Source organism: Trypanosoma brucei, chromosome 8 (assembly GCF_000210295.1).
Source record: "Trypanosoma brucei gambiense DAL972 chromosome 8, complete sequence".
NCBI classification, from domain to species: Eukaryota; Euglenozoa; class Kinetoplastea; order Trypanosomatida; family Trypanosomatidae; genus Trypanosoma; species Trypanosoma brucei.
This window is the reverse complement of record NC_026741.1, coordinates 393,680-420,166: the sequence shown is the minus strand read 5'-3', so window position 1 is coordinate 420,166 and position 26,487 is coordinate 393,680. Positions and strand designations below refer to the sequence as shown.

Below are 26,487 nucleotides of genomic sequence, written 5' to 3'. Positions count from 1 at the left end.
TTTACAGAGGTGAGACGCTCTACAACTTCTCGCTGTGTGTTACCACTGACGTGTGTAGCGACACTCTCCATCGACACTCATCATTTCTGCCACTTTCCTACAACTCCCGTTGCTGCCATCGTTAGTGCAACCACTACAAATGTCGCAGGTACCTGGTAATCCTCATGTACCGCGGAAATACATCCTTGAGAAGCCGCAACTCGTCGAAACGTTTCACTCGTCGCCGTCGTTTGCCAAGATTGTGTCTTACGTGCAATGCTGCGCGGAGGCGGTTGAGGAGATGTCTCGAAGTGCCTGGCTTCAGCAGCGCCGCGAAGAGAAACATCCAACAATTGCCTTCTTCACGGATGTCTTCTTCCCACACCTCCGTTCTATCGTGGCAAGCATACCGCTGGAAGATATGAAGCAGCAGCGGTTTGGTAATAGGTCTTTCCGGTTGTTTCATAGCCGGCTTGAGGAGAATATTTTTGACCTGATGCGGGGGTTGGTTGCCACGCTCAATCGCGGATTGGGAGATACAACTGAACGACAAAATCGAGGCATTAGTGCAGGTGAGGTTTTGAAAGAAGCGAGAGCGAATGGAAATGGAGATGATCCTTTGGTGTTGGAGCTTGCTGAATACATGAAGGATGCATTCGGTAACAGTGTGCGCATTGACTACGGCACGGGGCATGAACTACATTTCTTCATTGTCATGCTTATCTGCATGCAGGAGTGCGGAGACAATGGCGCACCGTTGCAATCTGACGTACCTGTGGTTGTTCCTCACAAAGTTCAGCGACCACCACCACCTCCTGTGGAGCAAAGGGATGCACTGCTACAGCTACGCCGCGCAATGGTCTTCGACGTCTTCAGTGCGTATCTTTCCTTCATGCGTCACCTCCAACATCACTACAAGCTGGAGCCAGCGGGTTCTCATGGCGTGTGGGGGTTGGACGACTATCACCATTTGCCTTTTGTATTTGGTGCTTCGCAGCTTATAAATAAGGAGGTGCCAACTGCAACCCCAGAGACTACGACAAATGCCAACAACAATGCTGAAAATGGTAGTGAAAATAGCAACGGCAACGCGAATCACGAGTTGATATTACCGAAGCACGTCTGCGAAGCAGACATCGTGAGAAGACACGCAGAGGAATATATGTACTTTGCCCAGGTGTTGTGGGTGATTGAGAATAAATCTGGCCCCTTCTTTGAGCACAGCAGTATGCTCTATAATATCAGCGGGGTGGATTCATGGAAGAAAACGTACACAGGTATGGTTAAAATGTATGCCGCGGAAGTGTTATTGAAGTTCAACGTTGTACAGCACCTCCTCTTTGGTGAGCACCTCCCATGGCCTGAGCAACAGTAGCACAGGGTTGGGAGCGCGCTGGAGGAATCAGGAAAAATGCAAAGAATGGGGGAATGACTGAATAGGCGGATGGGGTAGAGGGGTTCCTTATTGTTGGTGAGATCAAATGTGAAGAGAGCGGTGGTGCGCGTTCGTAACGCCACCATTATACCTGATGTTGTTACAGTTCTGTGGTTTGTATACCCCTTTTATTTATGGCTTGACTCTACACAGCACGTTCCTACTCGCGTCCATGTGCATATTATGGGACGCACTACCATTGGAAGCGGGAAAAAGAAGGCGGCAGGGGTAAAGATGGGACGTTGAATATATTACCAGTGAGGCTTACGGAAAGCAAAGACTCTTCATCTTTGTAATTTTGTCGTTTTTTCACACTACTCCACTCTTCCTTGCCAATGTTTGTATATGGAGTATCCTACGGGAGTCGCTTAGGAGCGTGAAAACTTCTTGGGGGCGTTGTGCCAGTTGAACCGTGGTATCTGGTCTTTGGTTATCCAGTCGTGATCGCGCTGGCATCCCTCCCTCCTCTTGGGTTTTTTTTGTTTTATCTTTGTAGTTTGCTAAGGCAGTGACGATGACTCAATGCCACCGCCAACCTTTTAGTGGTTCACTCCTTTCTCACTGTTGCGTGCGGTAGTGGGCGCGTTGATTACTCCCGTTCCGAGGTGTAATGCTACCTTTTCTTTTCCCCTCGTTCCCTGCCTGGAGGGGCGTCGCTGCTTCTCATTATGCATCCATTGTGCCGGTCGGGAAGAATGTAGGAGATATTCGTACGAGCGTGATTTTGCCGAAGAAAAAAATGTATACAACCCTTCGCCCATATGGTCAACCTCTCTCCTTTTTTAATACTGGCTTTCACCTACAAGAGGAGCAACTTCCGACCCTCCACCGCGAGAGAAACGGCAGCAATAACGCTATGCCGTTGAAGTTCGTTCACCAAACCGACAGACACGGCAGTGATGTATCACTGGCGCTGCTTTGCAAACTGAGACACGAAGGCGATGCCGTCCTTAGGTCATATACCGCCAGCGGTATTAGCAGCAGCGAACAAAGGCACAGACCATTGAGGTCTCTGCCACATGCCAGGGAAATGTTACACAACTATGAAGTGGCGGCCATGGAGCCGTCTCGCCTCCCGCTCTTGCCAGCATGCAGTACAGTCGTCAATGCAACGACACACAGAGAGGGAGAGCACTCTTGTCCAGGAGCCGGCTCCTTTTCTGAAGAGGTGGAGCCTCCACCACTATTGCGACCACTGCAGGTGACCACCGTGATTCAGTGGCTGTTCATCAAGCATGGGGAGTTTCTATTGATGCTCACACCACGGTGCTGTGCCCCTGGTGCCTGTGGTAGCCGTTCAAAGCTGCTTCAGCGGGCGCTTGCGGGTAGTACCATTAGAACAACTTGGCATGACGCCCTCTCCGTATTTCATTGTGCGTCTCGGGCGGTCACTTTGCCCCCCGCTGCAGAGCTTCTTGTCGACGAACCGACCCTACCTTCAGCCATTCAATTGGTGAAGCCGCAGTGGTCCGCTCCACATTCCGCTGATGAGGCTGCCGCTATTCTTGATGGGCCCATTATCCCACACACTAACCTGCTGAGTAGTGGTAATGGGCGGTCACGACTTCAATCTTCGATGCGGCGGTGTCTGCTACTCGAGAGTGTGATAGAAGCAACTCGGTTAGGATCGACTGTGACGGCTCTACAGTGCCACATCAAGGAAGTTGCCTTGCACGGTGGGTCGAATTGTCAAAGGACGGGAGTCGCGGATCCGCAGTTTCCACAGCAGCCTCCTTTGAGGGTGGGAAATGAAATCGAGGTGCTTTTTGGAGTGAAAGATGTGGGGGCCGGGGGAAAGGAGCTCCAACGCATAGTTGTGCCCTACACCACGCATGACCGCGATTGTGATCCAGCCTTTTCACATGACAGACGAAATTATCGGCGTCGCAGGCACGCAAAGCGTGGTGGTGCGTTGAGGCGGGCATCCGAGCAGTGGGTAGCGCCAGCCATATCGCAGAATGCGGAGCTCAAGCTTCCTGACGGAAAGCAACTGCGTCGCACACTCACACTTCGTAACATTGCAGCCGAAAACCTCAGAGGGAGAACAACCTCTGTGATGAACGAGCTGAGGGAGCTTAAGGACAACCAATCGTTTTGTGGCGGGACTTTCCCTAACGGCGGTAAAAAACGCCCCCTTCGTCACCGCTACTGCCCAGGTTTGTGGCTGTTCGTGGGGACGCCCGCTGCTCAGCTGTGCTCTGAGCTTGCGGCCAGCTCGGTATCACGTGGGATTTCACACCCCCTGAAGGGGCTGCCACCGGTGGGACGGATTACTGACTGTGATGAGCAGGTGGGGAATAAATTCCGGTGTTGGCATTCACTGGGAGAGCGGCCACTATCGCCATGGAGCGAAGCGGGTGCCAGCACGAACACTGTGCCTGACTTTAGTGAATTGTGGATACCACTTGCCGTGGCTGTGGGTTCCGATGGTAATTGCGAAGTGGGCAGCGATTCTAAAAGAGGTCGCGTCCCTCTGAATATCTGCAGCAGCGGCAAGGGCGCTAGCTATGACGTCAATGCTGACAAGAGCAACATTTACTGTTACTTGGATTGTTGTAGCGCAGCAGAGGTAAGAATGTTTCCCCCACGGGTCTTCTCGCGTTGGGAGGAACTACAATGCTTCAAGGTCTTGAGCGATGGATGCTTAGGCCAACAGCCTCCACGTCTTGTAATCCACGAGATGAACAATGAAGGGAGACAAGATGTGATCGAAAAGTGGTACAACGCAGCCTACGAGCACGACGTGTGTACAATGCCGCTTCCCTACCGCGGTGCTGCTACTGTTGCCGATGACGCCAAACTTCATTATTGTTATCGCCTCGCACTCCATCGGGAGAGACGCCGGCTTGGGTTTGACGCCGTCTAGATTATCGATCGGCTGCCATGCCCGGTGAAGCCCGCGCACAGGAGTTAACTCTTATTTTATTTTTTTGAATATTCGCTTACCTTTGCCAATCTGTGTTCATTATATTAAGCATAACGAATCTATTTGTACAAGGATTTTTTAAAACGTTTATATTTGTTTGCTGAACTCCGCATTCCTATTATTGCGCTGCACATCTGGTCGGCGTTGAGTGGCAGCTTTTATCCACTACGCTACGCCCAGAGGACGACAGATGCCCTTGTCCGTGTGCCAACGTCTTTCAACCCCCTTTCGTTTTGTTTTCTCTCACATCAACTGAAGTCGCTTTTAGTGCGGCTTTCCTTCGTTTCACCAACTGAAAAGCTCCCCCCTTTTGGCCGATCTATTGTTACTGTCCCTGTCTTCTGTCCCTCATAGTCGCCTTATTGAGTGCTTCACCTGCCTCTTGTCCATCTTTTTCTTTGCCATTCAACTCTTTCCCAAATCATAACAGCTGGGGGTGGGGGAACTGTAACACCTCACGGTGAGTTGTGCGAGCGGCAGGAAATCCGTAACCCCTCTTTGTTCCGCCAAGCACGGGGGAGAGGCCGTGAAGTAGTCGGCGTAAATAAGGCCACAGAAAAACAAGAGGGGAGAAGAGAAGAGAAGAGGACCCGGCTGAGCCGCGATCGTTTGTGGGCAAGTTATTAACGGGCTGAAAGGTTTAGCGGACTGAGAGCTGAACGGGTTGAGGAGGTTGAAATTGACGTAGAGAGAGGTGGAAAGAAAATTGCTTTTTGTGTATGCCTTAAGGCTTTCACGGCGTAAGTGTGAGCGTGACACACGGCTGTGAAGTTGAGTGCGCAGAAATAGAGAGGCATAAAAAGGAAAGCAGGTGGTTGAGGTACCAAGTGATGAATGAATATCATATCATAGAAAAGATGGCTGTGGGTAGTTTCGGTGTTGTATTCAAAGTTCGTAGAGCGATTGACGATGGAGTATTCGTCATGAAGCGGATTAACCTCGCTGAGTTTCAGGACCAACAGCGGCTGGACGCTGTGCGTGAGATAGAGGTTATGAGTCTTCTAAACCATCCCTTCATCGTGGCCCAGCGGGACGCTTTCCTTTTCAATAAGGAGAACCTTTGCATAGTAATGGACTACTACGACGGTGGCGACCTCGACCGCCTCGTAGCACAACAGCGGGAGAAAGATGAGTATTTGCCCCTTGAAAGCGTCATGAAATGGTTCGCTAGCGTGTGTTTCGCCATGCAATACCTTCATGCGCAGGGCATTGTGCATCGTGACCTGAAAACAAGTAACATATTCCTCGATCTTCAATCACAGGAGGTGGCTGTTGGGGACTTCGGAGTAGCGGAGGTGATGCGCACGCCAGCAACAGACAAACTAGCATGGAAAGTAGGAGACCATCGTGGTGGAAAAGTGAGTGGGCAGAATGCCTGGGAGGAAGAGCAAAAGTCTAGCGAGGACGGCGGTTGTACGGTGCGTTCATCACCAACCACTAGAGCTTCGCCAGGACTGGAAGGAAACGTAAGTTTAGGAGAGGATGGACTCGGAGTTTTCAACGGCGCGATGCGTGGCACACCGCTATATATGTCGCCGGAGAACTTAGAAAGAGGTGTGTGCAGCCCCAGTTCCGATGTATGGTCCCTTGGCTGCATTTTGTACGAGCTACTGAGTCTCCGTCATCCCTTCGAATCACGTGACATCACAACACTTATGATGCGTGTGATTACCGGTGCTCGGCAGCCCCTTCCGTCACACTACCCGCCGGAGATTGCTGAGCTCGTGGACCGCATGCTCGCCCTTGACCCGCAACAGCGGCCAAGTTGTGATGATATACTCCGCTGTCCCATCATGAGTGGTGCCGTTCACGCTGTGGTGTCCCAGCACGTATCGCACGACACACCGGACTCCGTTGGAGAGCATATTTTTCTGGCACAGCAACGGGAGTTGGGTGTCGTGGACAATACGGGGAAGCTTTCATTTGTATCTCTACCACGTGAGGGGCATCCGGCGCTCCCGCCCTCGCAGGAGCGAGTGCAGGCCGAGGCGCGTGCAACTGCCAGCCTTGGCCGCCTCACACCGCCAAGATTTTTTCCTGCCACACCAACGGCGACGTGTGAGTCAACTGCAGCGATGCCCCCACGTGCATTTTCGTGTAATGGCGGGAGCAACGTATCGTTTGGGATGGACTTTGAACGTGCAGACGAGGGACGCCGGGGTGCGAGAAGTGTCAGTAACGTGGAGGACATGCGACATAAGCCAATAGCTCAAATTGAGGAAGAAGTTGCGTGGTATCGTCAACTAGTGCAAAATGAGATGCGTGCCTTGAAACAGCGGCGTGACGCCGCCGTACAGAGACGCCGTCTGGGCACAAATGGTAGTACACTTAACGGAGGCAGTGTGAATGAAAACAAGCATCACACAGAGGGTGATGGCCGCACTAGCTCATGGTTGCCGGCTCTCCCGACACAACACACGGTGGAAAGGCGGTCGCCGCGGCAGCTCTCTCAAATGCATTCAAAGTACCCAAGCCCGCGACACAGCGAAGCAAATAATTGTAACCTCAATAGGACACCAAGTGTTGGTGGAGGCGAAGACACATCATCAGCCCGCCCACCGGGTGGTCTTGAGGCTTCGCTGTTGGCTCGACGGCAGCTCCGGTGGGACGTGGCCGTGAAGGCACTCGGACTCGAGGTAACGCACAACGTCTACAATTATTACAGGTGCGTGGATGTGGCGGAACGTGATGCGGTGCTGGTGATGCAGATGGTGCCTGATCGCGCTCAGTGGCACGTGCTTCCGGACGTGGAGGAGGTCGTTGTAATTGACCGCCTTCTCGAGGGAACTGCCGTGGCGGGACCAGCATGAGCGGCAGCGGATTTTTTCCTTTCCCCTTCGTTTGTTCTCACAACCACAATAGCGGGTTTCACAACATAAGAGATCGGCTAATCGCGTACGTGTAGCTGCCTGTGAGAAAGGAGTGGACAATCTCACAGTGTAAGCGCTCAAGAAACTGTTGCTTTTGCTGCATATACATAAATGCGTTTGCATCTTTTTCCTTCTTAAGAAATATATTCTACAGAGTTTCCCTTGCGGTCGCTGCTAATTATCATCCATCGTCCTCCGTGGCTGTTCCTGCTGCACGCTTGTTCCTTTTTTAAAAAAAATATGCATGTTCTCTTCTTCGATACCCTCGTTCCTGTCATTGCCCACGCTAGTTTCACCCTCTAAAGACCCACACGTATACCTACCTTTGGCATTAAAGGAAAACCACCCCTCCGCAAAGCTACCACATCACAGGTGAGTAAATCATGATGGCGAGTGCCCCCATGGCGGGCGACTACCAAACACGCTCCGCCGCAATCTCTGAAAAGATGAACACGGTACAACTTCGTCGCCGAATTGTCGAGGATCTTCGCCGAAGGGTAGAGTCCCTTTCCGGCCAGCTCAGGCAGAGGCAGCAAGACCTGCAACGTTTAATCGATGAGTTCACCCAGAAGAAAGCCTCACAGGAGGCCAAGATCAGTGAAAAGAGAAGGTGCGAATTGGGGCAAAAGGAGCTCTTGGATTCACTTCTAAAGGAAGAGGAACGTCTGACCAACGTTCAAAAAGATTACGCGGAGAGCATTGGGAAACTCCAGCAGGAAGTAGCGCAACGACAGGCCACAGTCGGGAAGGTGAGCCAGGCGCGTGAGGAACTTACGCGCGTTAAGATGATGCTGGAAGAAAAAGACAGGGAAATTCTTGCACTAGAGAGAAATGTGGAAAAGGTCCGCTTAAATGCCAAGCGGCGCCACGAGCAGTTCGAGATGCAGTTACCTGACGTTACCTTACCGTGCTTGGGGGAGGTGGAACGAGGGGGACTTGAGGAAACCGCAAGTGAGAGTATTTTACTCATTGGTGACCCCAGTTGAAGAGAAGTCAAGATATCAAAAAGAAGAAAAATGGTGATGATGGCTGGTTAAACGACTAACGCCTAGAAGTATGACGAGGAAATTGAAGAGACAGTATTAGAATGGGTGAAAAGGGTGGAACAACGCTAGATCAGCGCGAGAACCGCGAATTCACACATTCTCCCACCACTGAGTCCCACTTGTGGAGACGAGAGTGTATTAAAGGTAAGCAACAGAGGGAAGGGAAGGGTTCCTTCCCCTCCCTCGGCTGTGGTTACTGCTCTGGGCTTTCTTACTTGCGTAACGCTTTTGCTTCTTCACTTTGTGTAAGGCCCCGGTAGGTAGATCGTGTTTCACCCTTGTGGATAGAGTTAGATGGCTTTTTCTTGCGCGCATATCCCCCTTTTCATTAGGTGATCATTTTATTTCAGTTCCTGCGCCATGTTTCACTGCTTCCTTTTCCCCTCCCTTCTTTTCTGTTGTTGTTTTTTGCTTTCATTGTGCTTAGGGTTTGCCCTTTGTTTGCTGCAGGTGCGGAGAAGCAACGAGGGGTGGAACCAGGAGAAGAAACGAAACCTCTTTTGTTCGCTGCCGTACCGAAAGCGGCGTCAACCTCTCAAAGAGAGGAGCAACCGGGGGAAACATACGAAGACAAATATATATATATATATATATATTTAAATACACACCACGCTTACCTCGGAAACACCCCGAAGGCACGACTGCGAACAAACGGAGTACAATTCGGAGGGAGGGAAAGTAGAGATATTCTTGCCTGGGCAAATAATACAGCACGAGGTAAAGCGTGTAGGAAGATTGTTTCGAAGATAGCCGTAGATACGGGTGCGAAACAAAAAAATGGGGATGGATCACTACACCATTATACGGCAGCTAGGGGGCACGAGTGGTGCATATCTCGCGGTTGACAAACAAAATGAGACGAAGCGCGTCGTTATTAAACGTTTGGCTGATGGAACACAGGGGATGCAGGAGGTAAATGTGTCCATGCGGGCGCGGCACCCTAACATTATTCCATACTTGGAGTCTTTTGTTCACGACGGCGGGCTTTACGTTGTGCTGCAGTATGCGGAGGGCGGTGATCTGGAGTCTCATCTGGAGCGCCTTGCGCGGCGGAAGAAGGCCCTTCCCCATCTTGCGCTTCTCCGTGGTTTCCAGCAGCTCATATCGGCACTGAAATGTTGCCACGGGCTGAGTATCATGCACAGGGACGTCAAACCCGGGAATGTATTTGTGAACGCCGATGCATCGGAGCTATACTTGGGCGACTTTGGATCCTCTAAGGCCATGTCGGGATCCGCATCTCTCACGACCACTTTCGTTGGGTCACCCATTTGGTTGTCACCGGAGTTACTTTTAGGTATGCCGTACAGTTATCCGTCGGATGTTTGGTCACTCGGTTGTGTCTTTTACGAGATGGCGTGTCTGCGTCGTCCCTTTTCATCCGACAGCTTCGCCAGTCTCGTGAGGCAGATAACAGCGGGTGATATCGCCCCGCTCCCGGCTGCCGTCCCGGAGGATATTCGGGCAATTATTATGGGGATGCTGCAGACAGACCCCAACAAGCGGTATGGGCTGGAAAAGGTAATGGAGATGACGGAACGGGCAATCCAAGTACGCCAAACAACGGCCGCGGTAACGCCGGATGAAAAGGCATCCTCACCCCGACGCCGTAAGGTAGTACTAAAAAAACAGCAGAAACAGCAACAGCAACAGCGGGCGCTTGGCCCCAAGCGGGCACTGCATGCTTCCGTAATGGTGCATAAGAAGCCCCAACATCTCCATCCACAGCGACAACCGGAACTGGAGGCACAACAGGAGGGAACACCGCAAAAATTGCCGCAGAAGCAGCGGAAGCAGCAACCACGGCAGGCCAAACGAGGACCGATAGGGCACGCAGCAGGTTCCTCTGATAGTAGTGGGGAGAGCCAGCTGTCCCAGTGGATCCACGCACGTAACAACGATGTTAAATTCATTGAGTCTTACCTGCAAAAGTTCCGCCCGGCCGACGATATTTTAATCGCGGAGGGACCTGTAGAGAGCCAAGGTGAGTCACAAGATGGCTTACAGCCATGTGCTGTGGCATCTAAAGTTGACACTTCCGTAAGAAAAGGCGCCACACCACAAAAGGGGCTGAGGGCCGGCCGGAAAGTAGCGGTGGCGCCACGTGAAGAGAAGCAGCAGAATCGGCAGAACACCCGGTCTGATGTAGAGGCGGTTAGTCCTGCAGATTTGTCAGTGGTGTCGGTAGGGATCGCGAAGGGCAAGCGGCCCAAGCAGGCGGCATGTGCAGCACGGCCGAGTAGGAAGCACTCGCCCTTCGCACGTGAGCCTTCACTGGTTAACCATTTAGCGGCTCAAGGATTCATACGGATAAAAAGCACGGGCTCTGCTTGCAGACAACTTTCTCCTTTACGGCATTCACCCCAGCGAGAGGAAGAGCGGCAGGCGCAGCGTGCGAAACGTGAGCAGGAGCGAGCTAAGATGTTAGAGATGATACGCGAGCAGAAAGCTAAAGCAATGAGACAAAAGAAAGCTAGAGGGAAGAGCGAAGGCGGCGCGGACGTTTCAGTCGAAATTGTTCTCCCCGATCATGTGCGTTACTTCGCACCTGCTGTGCAGTGAGGTGGTGGCTCCGTCGGTTAACCAACAGTCATTCCATCGGCTGCTATTTCGTTTCTGACTCTCTTTCCACACACACACACACCCTTTGTCGCGTCTCTTTTTGTCTCCCCCTTTCAATATTTTTTCATAGTTTTCCCCTTCTGTTGCGGTGTTGTGCCGAGGCGTCCTTCCAATCCCCACCCCTTCACTTCTTCATTTTTGTATTATCACACCCCTTTTTGGATACGTGCAACATGGCACGGTGATATTTTTATGTATACGCTTCATGGTGAAGTTCCTCTTTCCCGTCCCGTGTTTGGTGGAGTTTTCTTTCTTTTTTTTAGACACGAGGAGGGTTTTGCGAGGGTTGGCCACAACCGTTGCGGGGATATCGGGCGTGGCGGGGTTTGGTGTGTATGTGTGTATATGTGCGTTTGTTCCTTCTTACCTTCCCTTCGGTTCACTATCATTCCTATGCGAGGATGTATTTGTGCATGTGTGGATTAGTGCTCCTTTTCACCTCTCATTTCCTAACAGGAGGGGTCTCCGTTGGCGATTTGCCTTCCGATACGCCTTTGCAACATTCCCTACCGTTTCTGTTTGTTTGTTTTGTGTGTGTGTGTGTGTTTGTTTGTCCCCTTCTCCCCTATTTTTCATTATTTTCTCCATTTACTCTCTCATACCTATAGGCTTTTTCTTTTCCCCCTCTTAGTTTCTTCCTCCCACCTTTGTTCGCGCTTGGATGGGCCTCCCTTTTTTTTCGGAGTGTAGTAGTTTCGAGTGCACATGATCTCGTTCCGGTGTGAAAAGATCATGAAAGAAAAAAAGAGGTGAAAGTTAAACTGCTAATTTGTGCTGTGCCGCGAGGAATTATAACGGAACCGCTTCACAACTAAATATGGCCAGCCTCTGCTCGGTGTTTATTTAACGATGGAACGGAGGGGGGAACTCACTTGTTTTCATTCAGCTTCTACAGGCCCACGATAGGGAAACAAACGGTCCCCCCCGCCACGTCTTGGGTCGGGGTTTGAAAGAGGCTCCACTCAAATGGCTGCGATAAAAAGGAAAGCTTCCGCAAGTGAATTAAATAATTGCGCTCATTCGTATCATATTGAAAGCCCCAAGTGAAAGGAGTCTCCTTCCGATGGTCCTGTTCTTTTCTGTTGGAATTTGTTTTTGTTTCATTTCCTGTTTTATTTTTTACCTCAACCAATCTGCAGTTTTTGAATGTTCCACGTTATCGCATGTCAATGTCCTGTGCTCTTGTTAGAAGAACGCTGTGGACGAGAGAGTGATAACAACACGCAAGTAATGAGTGTGTTACCTGAGTGGATTTGAAGGTTCCGTTTTGCCAGCGTTTTTTTTTTACCTTTTAACCGATGCCCCCGTAATGAATGCGCAGTGACGTTCAAGAGGGAGTTGAGAAGGCAAAATAAAGGTGAACCATGTTGAGTTGGGGAAGTGCAAATCCTAATCGAAGTTTGGAGATAAAGTGGTTTATTCTGGAGGCTTTTGTGTGTTGCGTGTATTGTTTGGGGAAGGGGAGAGTAGAAGTAGGGGTAATGGGAGCGTCAGCGACGTAATAATCTTATCGTAAGTAGTTCCCTCGTCATCGCCCCCTTGCCGTTTCCAGCATCACAATAGTCCGCAACAAAATGACTGCGTTCCTTTAGTGCGTTGTCACGCGGTAGAAGGGCGGTTATAAAGTTAACAGAACGCTATTAAAGTCAGGGCGCTTTCAATCGCTCCGAATCGTTAAGAGTAATAGCACCGTTAATATTATCGTTTCTACTTCGGTAACTTAATAGCAAGTGGTTCGATTGTGGGGTGGTTTTAGGGTATGTAAGTACATGAATGCTCACAAGCGGGCATATTCTTGGGGAATGGATGATGAGCTCCAGGGGAAGAGGATTTATATATTCATTTCACATACCTGGACCGTCCTCGGGAATGGAAGTTGGCGCGGGAGGAGGAGAGAAAGTTGGGCTCTGCAGCGTGTAGGGATGCAGTAAAGACTGTGACTTTAGTGGTGAATCTCGCAGAATATCTCATTGTTAAGCCCGCATTAGGTATTGGAGTATCTATGCGTTTCAAGTGTCTCGAGATCTCCAACCACTGAGGGGTTGCGACCCTAACGGACAAAAAAAGATGTTGTTTTCTCATGCTGTAGGGTTTGTCCTTGTGCCTTGTAAAGGGTCTCTCGTTCCTCGTCTGGGGCATTTGGGATGCGTGATAAGGGTGAACACGCTTCAAATGCAACAATTAACAGTAATGTGAGTTCTGCCGCTGGGCTCCCCTTCAACAGCGCGTCGGAGTGAATAGTGCATATTATATTCGCGAGGGTCGTCACCAGTGCTTTCAGAAGTGGGAGGGGGGGGAATGTGGTTCATTCGAGAAAGTTGAAGAGGGTATGCGAGAGGGGTTTGACGTGATCTGAGTTGTTGTGAGTGCGGTTGTGGACAACGTGTTTAACTACAAGTTGGTGTACATTTAATGATGTTGGTTTAACGCATTGGCAGGACGGCACCGGAAAGATAGATTACCCACCGCCCCCAGGGTGAAATGTATTACCGGGAAGTTTTGCAGTAGTAATGCGGGCCATTCCTCCGAAGCAACTTTCGGCGGGAAGATTTGCAGGGGCGGAAGCCACCGTTAAGCGGAGGGGGGATTATGGGAGAAGGTTGTGTTAGTTAAGTTTTTTACGTCGTTGTTATGGTGGAAGTCTTTCGCTTTATCTTTTGTTTACTGTTGAAGCAGTGTAATGACGTCTTGCAGCCTCTTTAGCTGCAGTCGAAATTGGTGTTTTACTCCATGAGTCTGAAGTAAATTTAAAATTTTTAGGGGCTGTCGCAGGCGCTCTTTGGTTCTAAAATTGTTTGTTCCTCGCCGGGTCGTTAGTCAAAGTGTTATGCTGACTTATTGCCTTTTGGGAAGGGACAGCGAGGTTAGAAGACGCACCTTTACACCTGACCGTCGGTGGCGTATGTGGGAGGTCGAAGATGTACTCGGGAGGATGAAGGAAAAAGTGGAGGGGGAACGACAAAAGTTTTGCAACGAGATGAACTCCCTATTTCTGAAGGAGTTGAGTGTGGGGGCGTTGGGAGCTGCAGAAAGGCAGCGGTTCATTGAGCTTGGTGACGCCTACCAAGAAAATTGTGTATTCCTCGAAAAACTGAGCAACCTCAAGAAAAAGCAGTACGAAATACCGTATGAGCCGAGAAAGTTGGGCGCTTTTTTCAACACGCGAGATGTATAGATGAGCGCCTCGACCGGTCGGCAAAAACGGTAAAGCCGGCCCACACCATATTTTATACGGTATGTGTGTTTGTATCCAGTGGAGGTGCATCCCATCGTCATGACCCGGAGTTGCCATCCCTGAATGACGCGCCTTTTCGGTTGTATTTGAACAACCGTGGAAGGCAAGAGAATGCAGCGTAATGTGTATTACCGACTGAACGGCTCGGCATGGGGCTGCACGCTTTACGGACAATATATTCCCATAAAGATTTTCCGACGATAAGCTTGGCGGCAGTACAAAGAAAAGCAACAGTTGCCTAGACGGGCTTGCCGCCAATGAAATAACAAGCACCGCTTGGGGCTGCTAAAAGCGAAGATCTGCTTTATTTGAGCGACATTCACGTTCATCCTCCGAATGTTACTTCACAATCAACGACGTTTTGGTTAGAACTCTACTAAAGGATCATACTCTTTAGATCTTTTTTTCCAAATTTGGTAGGGCTTTTCCCAATATGTGTGGGCCTATCGACCAGAGGCAACTCAGGGTTGTCAGAAGTAAAAGGAAAGGATCTTAATGCTCTTACTTCTGTATGCAAGCCGTCGCGGCAGACACTGAAGGAGGTTCGGAGTGAAAACTGGTGCTAATGGAAAGGTTACAACCGATGAAATAAAAGTGAGGTGCGTGGATACACTGCCAATGGATCTTTGCAGGTTAGGAGCCAGTAAAGTGGGAAGTAATTTTGGTAGCTGCTGCTTGAAGAAAGCCCTAAGACGGTGAGGTGGTGAGACGAAACGCAAAGTAGCGATGGTAGTGATGCACGTGTTGCTGACTGTCACTGGTAAACTTACGCTCTTGTACGCTTCTTCGCTGTTATGCGTATAAACGCATCAAAGCGTACAGCCCACAACTTCTGTATATCCGTGGTTACGACGCCGTGCTTTTGACATCAGCGATGGCGCAGGTTCCCCATTGTATACCCACATGGGTCCTCGGTCGTGGTGCTCGCTGCCGCTCGGGCAATCAGTGTTATTCCCAACAAGTTGTGTTGATGCACCCCGCCACGTATTCAAAACCCTCCCTCTTTCCCAGGAAATCGCATGCCAGTCCCCAGCATTTCCCTGTTAGTGGGCTGAGCTGTTGAAGTGGCCCCTCTGCTGTGCAACTGAAAACCAGACAAGTATGGCAAAATCCAAAAGGATGGCTTAGGCGAATTCAGGGACGAGACATCCACGATGCACACGACAGCGTCACAGTATTTCATTTTGTGAGATTCTCCTGACCTTTGGCTTCTGCACCCATCGTTTGGTCATCATTCCGTGGGGTTTCGTAGGAGGTGGGAGTGAGTGTGGCACCCAAGCCACCCAGTCTTCCACGCTCTTTTCGTGCTCCTCTCCCCTTTTCCACTCACCCATATCACCCACGGTACCAGCAACGGGGTTTTCTCTATCACTAACGTCTTTCCCCACATACAGCTTTTCTTTAACGAAGCGAAATATGGGATTTTGTGAGAAGTTTTCACTACACATCCCTCTCTTTTTTTGTATTAATTAGAGTTTTGAATGGTTGTTGTGGATTTTTTTTTTGCTTCTTCGTACCGTGTGGGTTCCTTCATTGCTTCTTTCCTTACCATCACCATCATATATATGCATATACACGTGCCTTTTTCGTATTATGTGCCGAATGGGTTGCCATCTCTTTGGGGGCCGCCTTTTTCCAATTACACAATTCCGAGCAGGTCAGCATTTCCACAAAAAATGATGCTTTGCAGATGGGATCATTTTCTCCAATTTTGCTCCCGCCGCAATTCGTTCCAACAGCATCAAGCAGAAAGCCCGAATTCCTCCAAAACCGGCGCTGCATTTGCAGTTCACTCCCCCATGCACAAGCTAGCTGATGTGCACCCTCCAAACTCATTGCGTATGAGTTGTCCGAAGGAGAAGCAGCTACGTCCCCCATGGTTTTGATGGATTCCCACTATACTGCCCTTTCGTTTCGCTCTGTTCCGGCGGAGCAGCTTGGTGGTAAGTTCTTCCCGCGGTGTTCCCGAGTACATCAACCATAAATAATTTTCAGTATTTTTTTACGGATTCCCGAGCGCAGCCACCATTTCGTCGAGCCTCATGCAGCCTCAAAACCACCCTTTGCCCAGCATCCTTCACGGCTGCGTATCCAATACACACCTCAGCACTCTCCGTTCCCTCGCCCTCCGGCCCACCTATCCCACGCTCCGTCCACAATCCGAAAACTTTTCAATGCTCGTGCACGAGGTGCGGTTATTATCGTCTTTCCCCGTTTTTCCTACCCCTCGCAATCTTCGACCTCACCAACTCCACCATATCCTCAAACTCCCTCACTTTCCCGGCTGCATACCTAGTTTTCGCTTGGACGAAGGCATACACCGATTTCAACTTCCCCGACACATTACAGAGCGCCTCCGCAGCTCCACTCAAACTCAGTGGGCCACTGTCCGCAAAAGCAAAATGACAAAGAGAAAAAAACAACGGGTAGCGCATCCACGCGTCGATGAACTTTACTCTTGGCGGAAGGGGCGGGGGAAGGGGAAGTGAATAAGTTGTCAGTGGGCCTGTGAAGAAAAAAAATCAGTAATTTGACATGCCTTCTTTCGAGAACCGGCTGGTTTGTCTTTTCAGATGACGGTGCAACTGCCGCGGCAATATTGGTGGGGAGGACCTCTTTGATTGAACGGCGCCCCGAAGAGCTGAAGGCAAACAGGGATAGAGAGTAAAAAGTGTAAAAAGTCACCGAAGACTGTGACATGGTTTCGGGAAACAGGTCGGAAACGGGCTGGCGGAGCAGCAGCGCTCAACAGCTCGTCAGGGACTGTGTCGCCGGCATCCCGGAGAGAGGGAGCAAAAAAGGAAAAACCACTGGCAAGGGGTGCGGAAACTGACACTTATCCACGGAGCAGAAATTCTAGTGATAGAAGGTTGGCGCGCAGCCGTCATGGATATTGCGAGAAAACGGCCGAAAAGAGGGAGGAGCGCATCACCGTACACTGATCCATCGTCCCTTTCCCCCGCTGTAAGCCACAGGTCCTGCGATATTAAAAGAGCGGGACTTCGCGACGGATATAAACACATAGTGGAACCAACCGAAGAAGGGGCTAAAGCCGGCGTTCCAATTCACGATTTTACTTGGTTGGACCAGGTAAAACGATAGTGTAGGCGGAAAAAAAGGCACGCGGAACAACCTGACGCCACAACACCGCCTTGGAGTGAGGGAAAGACATCATTACGGCTGTGAGGTGAAAGGAACGGAATGAGGAGGCAGAACAATCGGAAAGACGGTCAAACCCCCAAAACACACCGAGGCGGGCTCGCACGTTATACTCGGCATACCGTAACAAACGATCCCCTCTGACGGGAAAGAGGGGGCCACCATGGCCCGCTTTATAATGGAAGCATGAAACCATTTCAGCCGGCTAGCGACTGCAATGAAAAAAGGGAAACAACATGAAAAATAGAGGGTATTCTGGTAAGAATAATTAATTTAATTTAATTTTCTTCGTGCCTTCGTGAGAGTTTCCCCCCACTGGCGCGGCCATCAGCCATCACCGTAGAGCCCTGAGATGCTATCGGTCTGGCAACTGTGGCAGAGTCTCCCTTTTTTTTATTCATCCTAACACACCCGCTATAACGTTTTGTTGTGACTCCGCATATGAACGGAATACAGCAGATGGGGCGAGAAGCCTCCCACCCCGGACTCTCCCAAAGATGTCAATTAGCAATCCTTTTTTGGAGTTCCACATCACCGGACAGCAGCATCTTAGTGCGGATGATACTGCTGATGGCACGCTGGCACGTGCCCAGGGACCGACAAATGAAAAACGGTGTCCCAGCAAGACGCTGCTGATCCCTGTGCTGTATGACGCTGTAGCCGAAGCACAGCAGTGTTCCCCATGAAAGGAACGCTGCTGGCTCTTGCTTTCCCCGATGATACGGGGTACTGGACCCTGTCACTCGTTGAGGTAACCGGCATCGCCAGGGTGCACATTTATATTCTTCCTCCACCGTTCATCGTAAGCGCACTCACTGGAAGAATGCCACGAGCGAAGCGGAGGTGTAACGGAATAGAAACAAAAAGGAGGAAAATGAGGAAACGGGGATATGAGTCAGTGGATGACGCTTGAAAACGCTCGTTCACGCAAAATCACATTTTGAGACGAGGTTTCCCCCGCTGTTTATTTGCTTTGCATCATAAGTTAAAGCAAAGAAAGAAAGGTACGATACCACTCAGCTTTCAAGGACTCGAGTAATGCTCTCAATGTGCCACAATTGTGGTCAGCTCGGACATATGCTTGTTCTCATACACATCATCGAGGTAAAGCCATTGTTGTTGAATCCGAAGCCAATGAATGCAAGTGTTGCACATTCATATTCTTCCTCCACCGTTCATCGTAAGCGCACTCACTGGAAGAATGCCACGAGCGAAGCGGAGGTGTAACGGAATAGAAGCAAAAAGGAGGAAAATGAGGAAACGGGGATATGAGTCAGTGGATGACGCTTGAAAACGCTCGTTCACGCAAAATCACATTTTGAGACGAGGTTTCCCCCGCTGTTTATTTGCTTTGCATCATAAGTTAAAGCAAAGAAAGAAAGGTACGATACCACTCAGCTTTCAAGGACTCGAGTAATGCTCTCAATGTGCCACAATTGTGGTCAGCTCGGACATATGCTTGTTCTCATACACATCATCGAGGTAAAGCCATTGTTGTTGAATCCGAAGCCAATGAATGCAAGTGTTGCACATTCATATTCTTCCTCCACCGTTCATCGTAAGCGCACTCACTGGAAGAATGCCACGAGCGAAGCGGAGGTGTAACGGAATAGAAACAAAAAGGAGGAAAATGAGGAAACGGGGATATGAGTCAGTGGATGACGCTTGAAAACGCTCGTTCACGCAAAATCACATTTTGAGACGAGGTTTCCCCCGCTGTTTATTTGCTTTGCATCATAAGTTAAAGCAAAGAAAGAAAGGTACGATACCACTCAGCTTTCAAGGACTCGAGTAATGCTCTCAATGTGCCACAATTGTGGTCAGCTCGGACATATGCTTGTTCTCATACACATCATCGAGGTAAAGCCATTGTTGTTGAATCCGAAGCCAATGAATGCAAGTGTTGCACATTCATATTCTTCCTCCACCGTTCATCGTAAGCGCACTCACTGGAAGAATGCCACGAGCGAAGCGGAGGTGTAACGGAATAGAAACAAAAAGGAGGAAAATGAGGAAACGGGGATATGAGTCAGTGGATGACGCTTGAAAACGCTCGTTCACGCAAAATCACATTTTGAGACGAGGTTTCCCCCGCTGTTTATTTGCTTTGCATCATAAGTTAAAGAAAAGAAAGAAAGGTACGATACCACTCAGCTTTCAAGGACTCGAGTAATGCTCTCAATGTGCCACAATTGTGGTCAGCTCGGACATATGCTTGTTCTCATACACATCATCGAGGTAAAGCCATTGTTGTTGCATCCGAAGCCAATGAATGCAAGTGTTGCACATTTATATTCTTCCTCCACCGTTCATCGTAAGCGCACTCACTGGAAGAATGCCACGAGCGAAGCGGAGGTGTAACGGAATAGAAACAAAAAGGAGGAAAATGAGGAAACGGGGATATGAGTCAGTGGATGACGCTTGAAAACGCTCGTTCACGCAAAATCACATTTTGAGACGAGGTTTCCCCCGCTGTTTATTTGCTTTGCATCATAAGTTAAAGAAAAGAAAGAAAGGTACGATACCACTCAGCTTTCAAGGACTCGAGTAATGCTCTCAATGTGCCACAATTGTGGTCAGCTCGGACATATGCTTGTTCTCATACACATCATCGAGGTAAAGCCATTGTTGTTGAATCCGAAGCCAATGAATGCAAGTGTTGCACATTCATATTCTTCCTCCACCATCCATCGTAAGCGCACTCACTGGAAGAATGCCACGAGCGAAGCGGAGGTGTAACGGAATAGAAACAAAAAGGAGGAAAATGAGGAAACGGGGATATGAGTCAGATAATTAGTATTGCATTCAAAGTGGCGTCATGCGTGAGGTGTTACTGACGCTTCCGATTATTGGTCGTTTGTATTTATTCATCACGCGCTACAATTTTCTTCAGTTGCTCGACGTAATGCGGTTGAGTTACGGCGCCATGTGGTCCACCTTTTCCCGTTTTAATCTTGGATTTGAAAAATGTTCAAACATAATTAAAGCAAACAAACGCAAACCAATCAATCAATCAAAGAAAAGAAGAAACGATCCTCTACAATGAAAAAAGAAAAAGGTACAAGTCGCATATGTAATCTGAAGTGATTGAGATTAAGGAGTGTGCGAAGAAACAAATACACTAATAGGTAAAACAAGTAGAACCGCGATGTCACCACTGCATTTAGTGCGTTTCAAAACTGTGATAACGCTTCAACCGCCCGATCCCCCTCCCAAATGGAGAGTGAGAGGAAAAAAACGAAGGGGTTTCCTCATCTAAAGAAAAAAAAAATTAATAAAGAAATGAAATAGAGAAAACGATGAAGTGCAGAGGTGTGCAGAAGTGAACGCAAATACACTAACAGACAAGTCACTGCTACTTCCTTTTTTTATTGCTCTTTTTCGGTCATTCCTAACGTTGCCCAACACCGCTGAAATAACGATCCGCCTCGCTTTTATCATAATAACATTTAACACTAACAATCTTAATTATTGATTTAGTATGTACTTTTTCCTTTCCTTTAATTTTAATATCGACGTTGCAGTTAACAGTTTTTCTTTTCCTTTCAATCCTGACATGTGCTCTAGTGCGACATTTTACCATCTCATTTTTTTTAATAAAACGAAAAGGGTGGGATGAAAGAGAAGAGAAGGACGTCGCGACATCATTAATTCTACTCTTATTTTTCTTCATTTATAACGTCAGTCACTGAAGTCACTCACCCCAAAAATAAGTGGAACGATAAAAGATATCATTTAAAAAAAAACGCAAAATAAACACATATATAATTAAGCAATTGATTCATCTTCCAAAAATTTGTAGGATTATTCAATAAAATATCAACGAATAAGTGAATAAGCCAAGAAATTAGAGCTCTTTAAAACGCATTTAGATCTTACTTGATTACCTTATTTTTGTTTCTGTGATTTCACACTCTGGAAAAAATAAAAGCAAGTAAATGAACGCCAAAAAATAACAATTATGATGGTATCACAGAGGGGAATACACTTGAAATTTTAAAAATAAATTTATCTATCTACGCACACTTCATAACAATTCACCACGAAGCCGCAGGAGACGCAAGAAAATTACCATCGAAACAAACCAAAAGAAAATTAAGTAAGTAAACTGCGACTCCTTTAGTTGGGAAGTTCCGCCGTTGCAGTGGCACCGGAGAGCTGCCTCCGCGCTGCAGCTTCTTCCTCACGAATGCGGCGCCGCTCTTCCAAAGCTTTGGTGCAGAGCCGGCGGTACTGCACATGAACATATGAACTGCTTACAAATGCCAAGAGAGAAAGAACAAGTAACAGCATCATCGGCATCATCACACACACCTTATCCGTGCATACAACTTCACCACGCTTTTCAGCCTCATGTGTGTACCACTCGCCATACAACAAGCGGTTGAGGAAGATGGCAGACAACAATGAACCTATGTAACAGAAGTAGTAATGCTTGGCGGGGTCCTTGGCAAATATTGTCCGCGACACAAGAATGATTGTAGCTGAGTTGCATCCGTTAGCAAGGGCGCCAATAAAATACGAGAGAGGAAGAACACTCCTCGGGACCGTGAGGAACATCGTCAACATAATGATGACGAATGTTGTCGGGATGAAAAGCACAACAGTGATGGGAACGCGCTGTTCCGGTTTACGCTTCTGCGACCAAACTTCGAAAAAACTCATCCCCAACCTCCCCGTGGCGCTGCCTGCACCGCCAAGCACAGTAAGAAGTGTGTTAAGTGCCTCATCAGGGGCCTCACCTACCATAGCTGTGTAGATGTAACGAGCATTGAACATGACAACAAATAGTGAACCGGCACAGAAAAATATTGTAAACATCAGGCACCAGAGCCGCAGAGTGCGCAAACCAGCAAGAAATGACTCCTGGAACTGCGGCGCAATGTAGTCTACGTTTGTTTCTACTACGTTGCTATCACTCGAATCGCCATCGTTACTTCCAACAGCACCTTCAGTGGGGGATTTATCATCGATGCCAATACGCTGGTTGTTGCCATCGAATTTGGTTGTCGGGATCGCCATTAGGGGAAGCAACAACGTCAGAATAATGGTGACGACGGCGAATCCCACCTTGTAATCGGAGCCAAGCTTCAGGTAAGCTAATAGCGCTCCCTGGGTGGGGAGGAATACAATGAGTGCTATTAAGATGACGAAACCGTGCACGAAACGCCACGTGGGTGCCTTCTGCCGCAAGTATACGGCCTTCCTCATGAGCCGTTTTACCTTTTCCTCCTCACTCAAATGATTCTCCTCGTAACCTGTAAGGTGATACGATGGGAGGCGTACATATGCGGTGGCAAGCGTCCCAATAACAATTACAAGGGTCATCAGAAAGTAAAAATAAGCAGAAGTGTTCTCACTGAAGAAAGCCAGCCGAACGCTCCCTACAATTGCTGCGCCGAGGCCATTTAAGGTCTTCAGCATGGCCACCACGGCACCACGATTTGACGGGAAAACGCTCAACAGTGTCACCAAAGCACCCATGTCGAACATTGAGCAACCAAGAGTCACGGATGCGTTGTATATGCTAAGTCGTAAAACAGTACCCTCAATAACTCCCTGAAACGTTAACGCGAACATCACAGTGCCCAGCAGGTAGCAGAGCAACCCCAGGAAGTAGATGGGCTTCGGGCCGAAATGATCGTAAATAAAACTGTACGGCAAACCAAAATACCCAACCGCAATGCCAACAGTACTGATTGTCGACAAGTCCCGTTGGGTGAGGCCATATAGCTCCTGCATTGCACCAGATATGAGGTTGAAGCCATATGTAAGCGAAACGCATATGCAACTGAAGGCGGCGACGGCCAACAGGCCAAATCGGTGGGGCTCACCGGCGGGTTGTTGCCGCGCCGTAGGCAGTCGTTCAACGACGTGGTCCGCCGCGCAGTTCATCTCCGGCGCCGGTAAACGAACAAACGGGGTGCAAATATATACACTCGAATGTATTGTGTATAACCGCGTGTATTTCTACGCTTCCACCAAATGAGGAATCTCAACACTCAGCAAATAGTCTACCGTTGTGCTTCACTTTCCCCGCTCGTGCACTTCTCTGTGCGCATGCAGAAAGCATGTCGAAAAAAACACAAAAACACAAAATGGAAGAGAAAGCTACAACGACGAACACATGATGTGTAGGAAAACAACCATGGCGACTGACGCACCGAACAGGAATTTCGTGTAAAAACGGCTAAACAATAAAGCAAAACAACAACACCACAAATTTACGGGATGGCTAAGAGCATGCCAGCGTCCAGCACAAGTTTAAGAAGACTAGTTGTTGCCGGTTGAGTTAAGGGTACACAAGCACGTGCGCTGCTGATGCAAAAAATGAGTTACAGCAATTGTAGTGGAGCGCATGCTGATACGATTTTCTCTTATATTCACGTTAGCCCGCAGTAGCACTCGGCATCGACGTTTGCCTACACATACCAAATAGCTAAATCGCCCACTTCTTCATAGCCCAACCCTCAATCAACCGAAGAAGCTGCAGATATAAATGTATGATACACAAGGCACCTCCAACAACACGGGACCGTAGAAACGGATAAGCACAGCAGCGCCCCAACCTCCCACCCAAACAAAAATTAAATGCACCGCACCTTTTCCTTTGGAAATAATCACCTCTGCTACATCATCGCCCGCTTCCTTTTGACATATGGGAGGAACAAGGGGAAGAGAGAATAAGCGCCCGAAACCCGTGGTGAAATGCAACAACGGAAGTGTTTTGTTAACATATAGGTAGATAAGAGGACAATGGAAAAAAAAGGTAAACATTATCTACAGGGAGTTTCTAAATAGGAAATCAACAAAACAATACAGAAAACCGCGACGTGGCGGCCTAAAATCGTTTAGGTGCCCGCTGCTGCCACGATTCTGCCGTGAGAACGCAGACAACTGGACTAAGAAATAACAGACGATAACGCTCGCACACACATTCTCCCCATACAACCTCTGGAGTCATAGGGTTCTGTGCGTATAATAAACAAAGTATTTAAAAAAAAACGTGTACAAAGACAAAAGAAAGGAATACAACAACCTTGCAAAGTGGTAATGGAAAATACTCGTATAAAAGGAAAACTTGCGTATCGCATGTAGTAACCATTTCTGACGCAACATCCAAGGACAGTAACGGATGCTTAACCCCACACCTATAGTCACGCCATTTAACAGGCAGCATAAACTATAGCGAATAGGGTGAGAAGCAGCGATTGTGGCACTGAAGAACGGTAGCTGGCTGAAGAAGGGCGTACAACCACTGTTGCTTTGATACAAACCTCACTGTAAGTCGGGCAAACAATGACGCCATCCGTGAATGTTGTAGTCGGTTTGATGTGACTGCCTTCTGGGCACGGATGCCATGCATCATCCCCAAGATAACGAATGCTTACTTCACCACCATCACACCGCACATCCGCACAAACATCGCCAATGACGCCCTGACTGTCACGGAGTCCCTCGGCCTTCAGACACATTGACGATGGTCCTATCAAACTTCCACGCATGAATTTCGTTTCGCCGTCGGCACAAGGCGTGTTGGAGAACGCGTCAATGGACGGGCAGTAGTCCATCAAGAGATGGGAGGGGGCACCACGTGAAGGATCGGAAAAGTAATGGTATTGCGGTGGAAGTGGATTTTCATGCTTAATTACATTACACCTTCCAAGACCATCTCGCTCCGAGTTACAAACCAGCTTGCTCACGGTTTCGTTGCAGAACATATCCGGGTGCGCTGTCACACCGTTCACCAAACAGCTCTCGTTGAGTAGCTCACAACCAGAGTTGTTTCCCCAACCCATAGGTTCTTCGCTCCCCCAGGCACCACGGTAATATCCCAGATCCTCAAACGCCGCCATCGTTAGCGCTGTGTATCGACCAGGTGAAGAAATACCAGACATGATCTCATCCTTCGCATTGCGCCGCTCCCAGTGTGATAATGCGGTGCCACTACCACCTTCGTCCTCCAGTTCCATTCCAGGGGCATCGGGACAATTGTAGTGTTCGCGGGCCTTCTGCAGTGTCCTGGGTGACGAAATGAGTGTCACATCAACCTTTCCACGAACACCGGGGATTCTTTGCACCATACCGGCATCGTTCATCGCTTCGAAATCGAACCCAAGGGCGTGGGCAATCTCATGAGCAGCTGTGCGAATGCTGGTCTCCGACAGGCTAATGGAACCGGGGCCAAGGTTAGTTACGCCAGCCACAGCACGCCCATCGTCAAGAGTTATGCAACCCGTAGCCCAGGCAGCCACACCCTCCGGCGTTGGACCCGCTGCAGCATACATTACCATATCAGCGTCAGGTACGCCCTCTGAGAAATGACTTGACGGTACTTTGAACTCAGAGCACACCGAACCATCAAATGAAGGAAAGACAAGGGGTTCAGTTATAGGGTCGACGAGTAACCTATCCATATGCATCTGGACAGCTGAAGGAAGAAGCTTAGTGACAGCAATATCTCTCTTAGCGGCTGTCAAAATGTCTTCTTGTGAACATGTCGCTGTTTCTCCGAAAAACGTTGGTCGTTCCTGCCCTGCAGACGTGCAATATCGCGACCGGTCCTTCATGTCTTCTGCGAAAACAACAATACGGATGTGCTGCCACTCAGGGTCAACGGAACCTGTCCTGTCATACTTTACATTCTCCATGCCTGCTTTAGTCCTTCGCAGCGCCAAAACCCGTGGACGTCCAGCTTTCGCCGCAATTTCATCGAACATGCAGCGGCCACCTGACTTCGCGAGACACAAGGAACAGCACCATACCAACATCAGCAGTATGGCGAGTTTCAATGCGCCATGCATCGGGATTACACACGCCGGTAGCACCATCAACCGCTTCCTTTTCATACATGGGAGGAACAAGGGGAAGAGAGAGAACAATAACGTTACATCAGTTACTGTATTGAACATCACCGTGGAGTCGCCGAGCAATCGAGCATAGAGTTTCAAGAAATAGAAAGAGGAGCCAAAAAATGTATGTTTACAGGAGTGATTGCAAATGCAGGTATGTTGTCAGTGAGGAAGCAAAATGTATGTGATCATCAAAGATAGCACTCTGACGAGTTGTTCATAGTCGTATATACATCACACACAGAGCTTAAAGCAAGGGTACTGTAGAGACCTCAGCCTTGGTAATAGGTTCGTAGGCAAATTTTGTCAGATAAGTTCCGTGGAGAGTTGCCACAATCATCAAGGGACCCAACAGTCTCACAA

General features: G+C 48.9%; 10 protein-coding genes across 10 annotated transcripts; 7 read left to right on the top strand and 3 right to left on the bottom strand.

The window, feature by feature from the left end:
* Positions 1-139: 139 nt before the first annotated feature.
* On the top strand, positions 140-1,354 carry TbgDal_VIII1320 (phosphotyrosyl phosphate activator protein,putative; the record flags this gene model as incomplete). The annotated part of the gene is made up of 1 exon (XM_011777157.1): positions 140-1,354. One exon carries the CDS (start codon positions 140-142, stop codon positions 1,352-1,354), a length of 1,215 nt encoding a protein of 404 aa, XP_011775459.1.
* A 670-nt stretch (positions 1,355-2,024) lies between these two features.
* On the top strand, positions 2,025-4,280 carry TbgDal_VIII1310 (hypothetical protein, conserved; the record flags this gene model as incomplete). The annotated part of the gene is made up of 1 exon (XM_011777156.1): positions 2,025-4,280. One exon carries the CDS (start codon positions 2,025-2,027, stop codon positions 4,278-4,280), a length of 2,256 nt encoding a protein of 751 aa, XP_011775458.1.
* Positions 4,281-5,170: 890 nt separating this feature from the next.
* On the top strand, positions 5,171-7,150 carry TbgDal_VIII1300 (serine/threonine-protein kinase, putative; the record flags this gene model as incomplete). Its single annotated transcript, XM_011777155.1, has 1 exon — positions 5,171-7,150. The coding sequence occupies one exon, from the start codon at positions 5,171-5,173 to the stop codon at positions 7,148-7,150; it is 1,980 nt and encodes a 659-aa protein (XP_011775457.1).
* Positions 7,151-7,593: 443 nt separating this feature from the next.
* TbgDal_VIII1290 (hypothetical protein, conserved) lies at positions 7,594-8,196 on the top strand (the record flags this gene model as incomplete). Its single annotated transcript, XM_011777154.1, has 1 exon — positions 7,594-8,196. One exon carries the CDS (start codon positions 7,594-7,596, stop codon positions 8,194-8,196), a length of 603 nt encoding a protein of 200 aa, XP_011775456.1.
* An 837-nt stretch (positions 8,197-9,033) lies between these two features.
* TbgDal_VIII1280 (serine/threonine-protein kinase, putative) lies at positions 9,034-10,818 on the top strand (the record flags this gene model as incomplete). Its single annotated transcript, XM_011777153.1, has 1 exon — positions 9,034-10,818. The coding sequence occupies one exon, from the start codon at positions 9,034-9,036 to the stop codon at positions 10,816-10,818; it is 1,785 nt and encodes a 594-aa protein (XP_011775455.1).
* Positions 10,819-11,083: 265 nt separating this feature from the next.
* On the top strand, positions 11,084-11,509 carry TbgDal_VIII1270 (hypothetical protein, unlikely; the record flags this gene model as incomplete). The annotated part of the gene is made up of 1 exon (XM_011777152.1): positions 11,084-11,509. One exon carries the CDS (start codon positions 11,084-11,086, stop codon positions 11,507-11,509), a length of 426 nt encoding a protein of 141 aa, XP_011775454.1.
* A 1,208-nt stretch (positions 11,510-12,717) lies between these two features.
* Positions 12,718-13,017, bottom strand: TbgDal_VIII1260 (hypothetical protein, unlikely; the record flags this gene model as incomplete). The annotated part of the gene is made up of 1 exon (XM_011777151.1): positions 12,718-13,017. The coding sequence occupies one exon, from the start codon at positions 13,015-13,017 to the stop codon at positions 12,718-12,720; it is 300 nt and encodes a 99-aa protein (XP_011775453.1).
* Positions 13,018-16,155: 3,138 nt separating this feature from the next.
* Positions 16,156-16,602, top strand: TbgDal_VIII1250 (hypothetical protein; the record flags this gene model as incomplete). The annotated part of the gene is made up of 1 exon (XM_011777150.1): positions 16,156-16,602. One exon carries the CDS (start codon positions 16,156-16,158, stop codon positions 16,600-16,602), a length of 447 nt encoding a protein of 148 aa, XP_011775452.1.
* Positions 16,603-21,391: 4,789 nt separating this feature from the next.
* TbgDal_VIII1240 (hypothetical protein, conserved) lies at positions 21,392-23,167 on the bottom strand (the record flags this gene model as incomplete). The annotated part of the gene is made up of 1 exon (XM_011777149.1): positions 21,392-23,167. The coding sequence occupies one exon, from the start codon at positions 23,165-23,167 to the stop codon at positions 21,392-21,394; it is 1,776 nt and encodes a 591-aa protein (XP_011775451.1).
* Positions 23,168-24,438: 1,271 nt separating this feature from the next.
* TbgDal_VIII1230 (GP63, putative) lies at positions 24,439-26,184 on the bottom strand (the record flags this gene model as incomplete). The annotated part of the gene is made up of 1 exon (XM_011777148.1): positions 24,439-26,184. The coding sequence occupies one exon, from the start codon at positions 26,182-26,184 to the stop codon at positions 24,439-24,441; it is 1,746 nt and encodes a 581-aa protein (XP_011775450.1).
* Between the last annotated feature and the right edge of the window lie 303 nt (positions 26,185-26,487).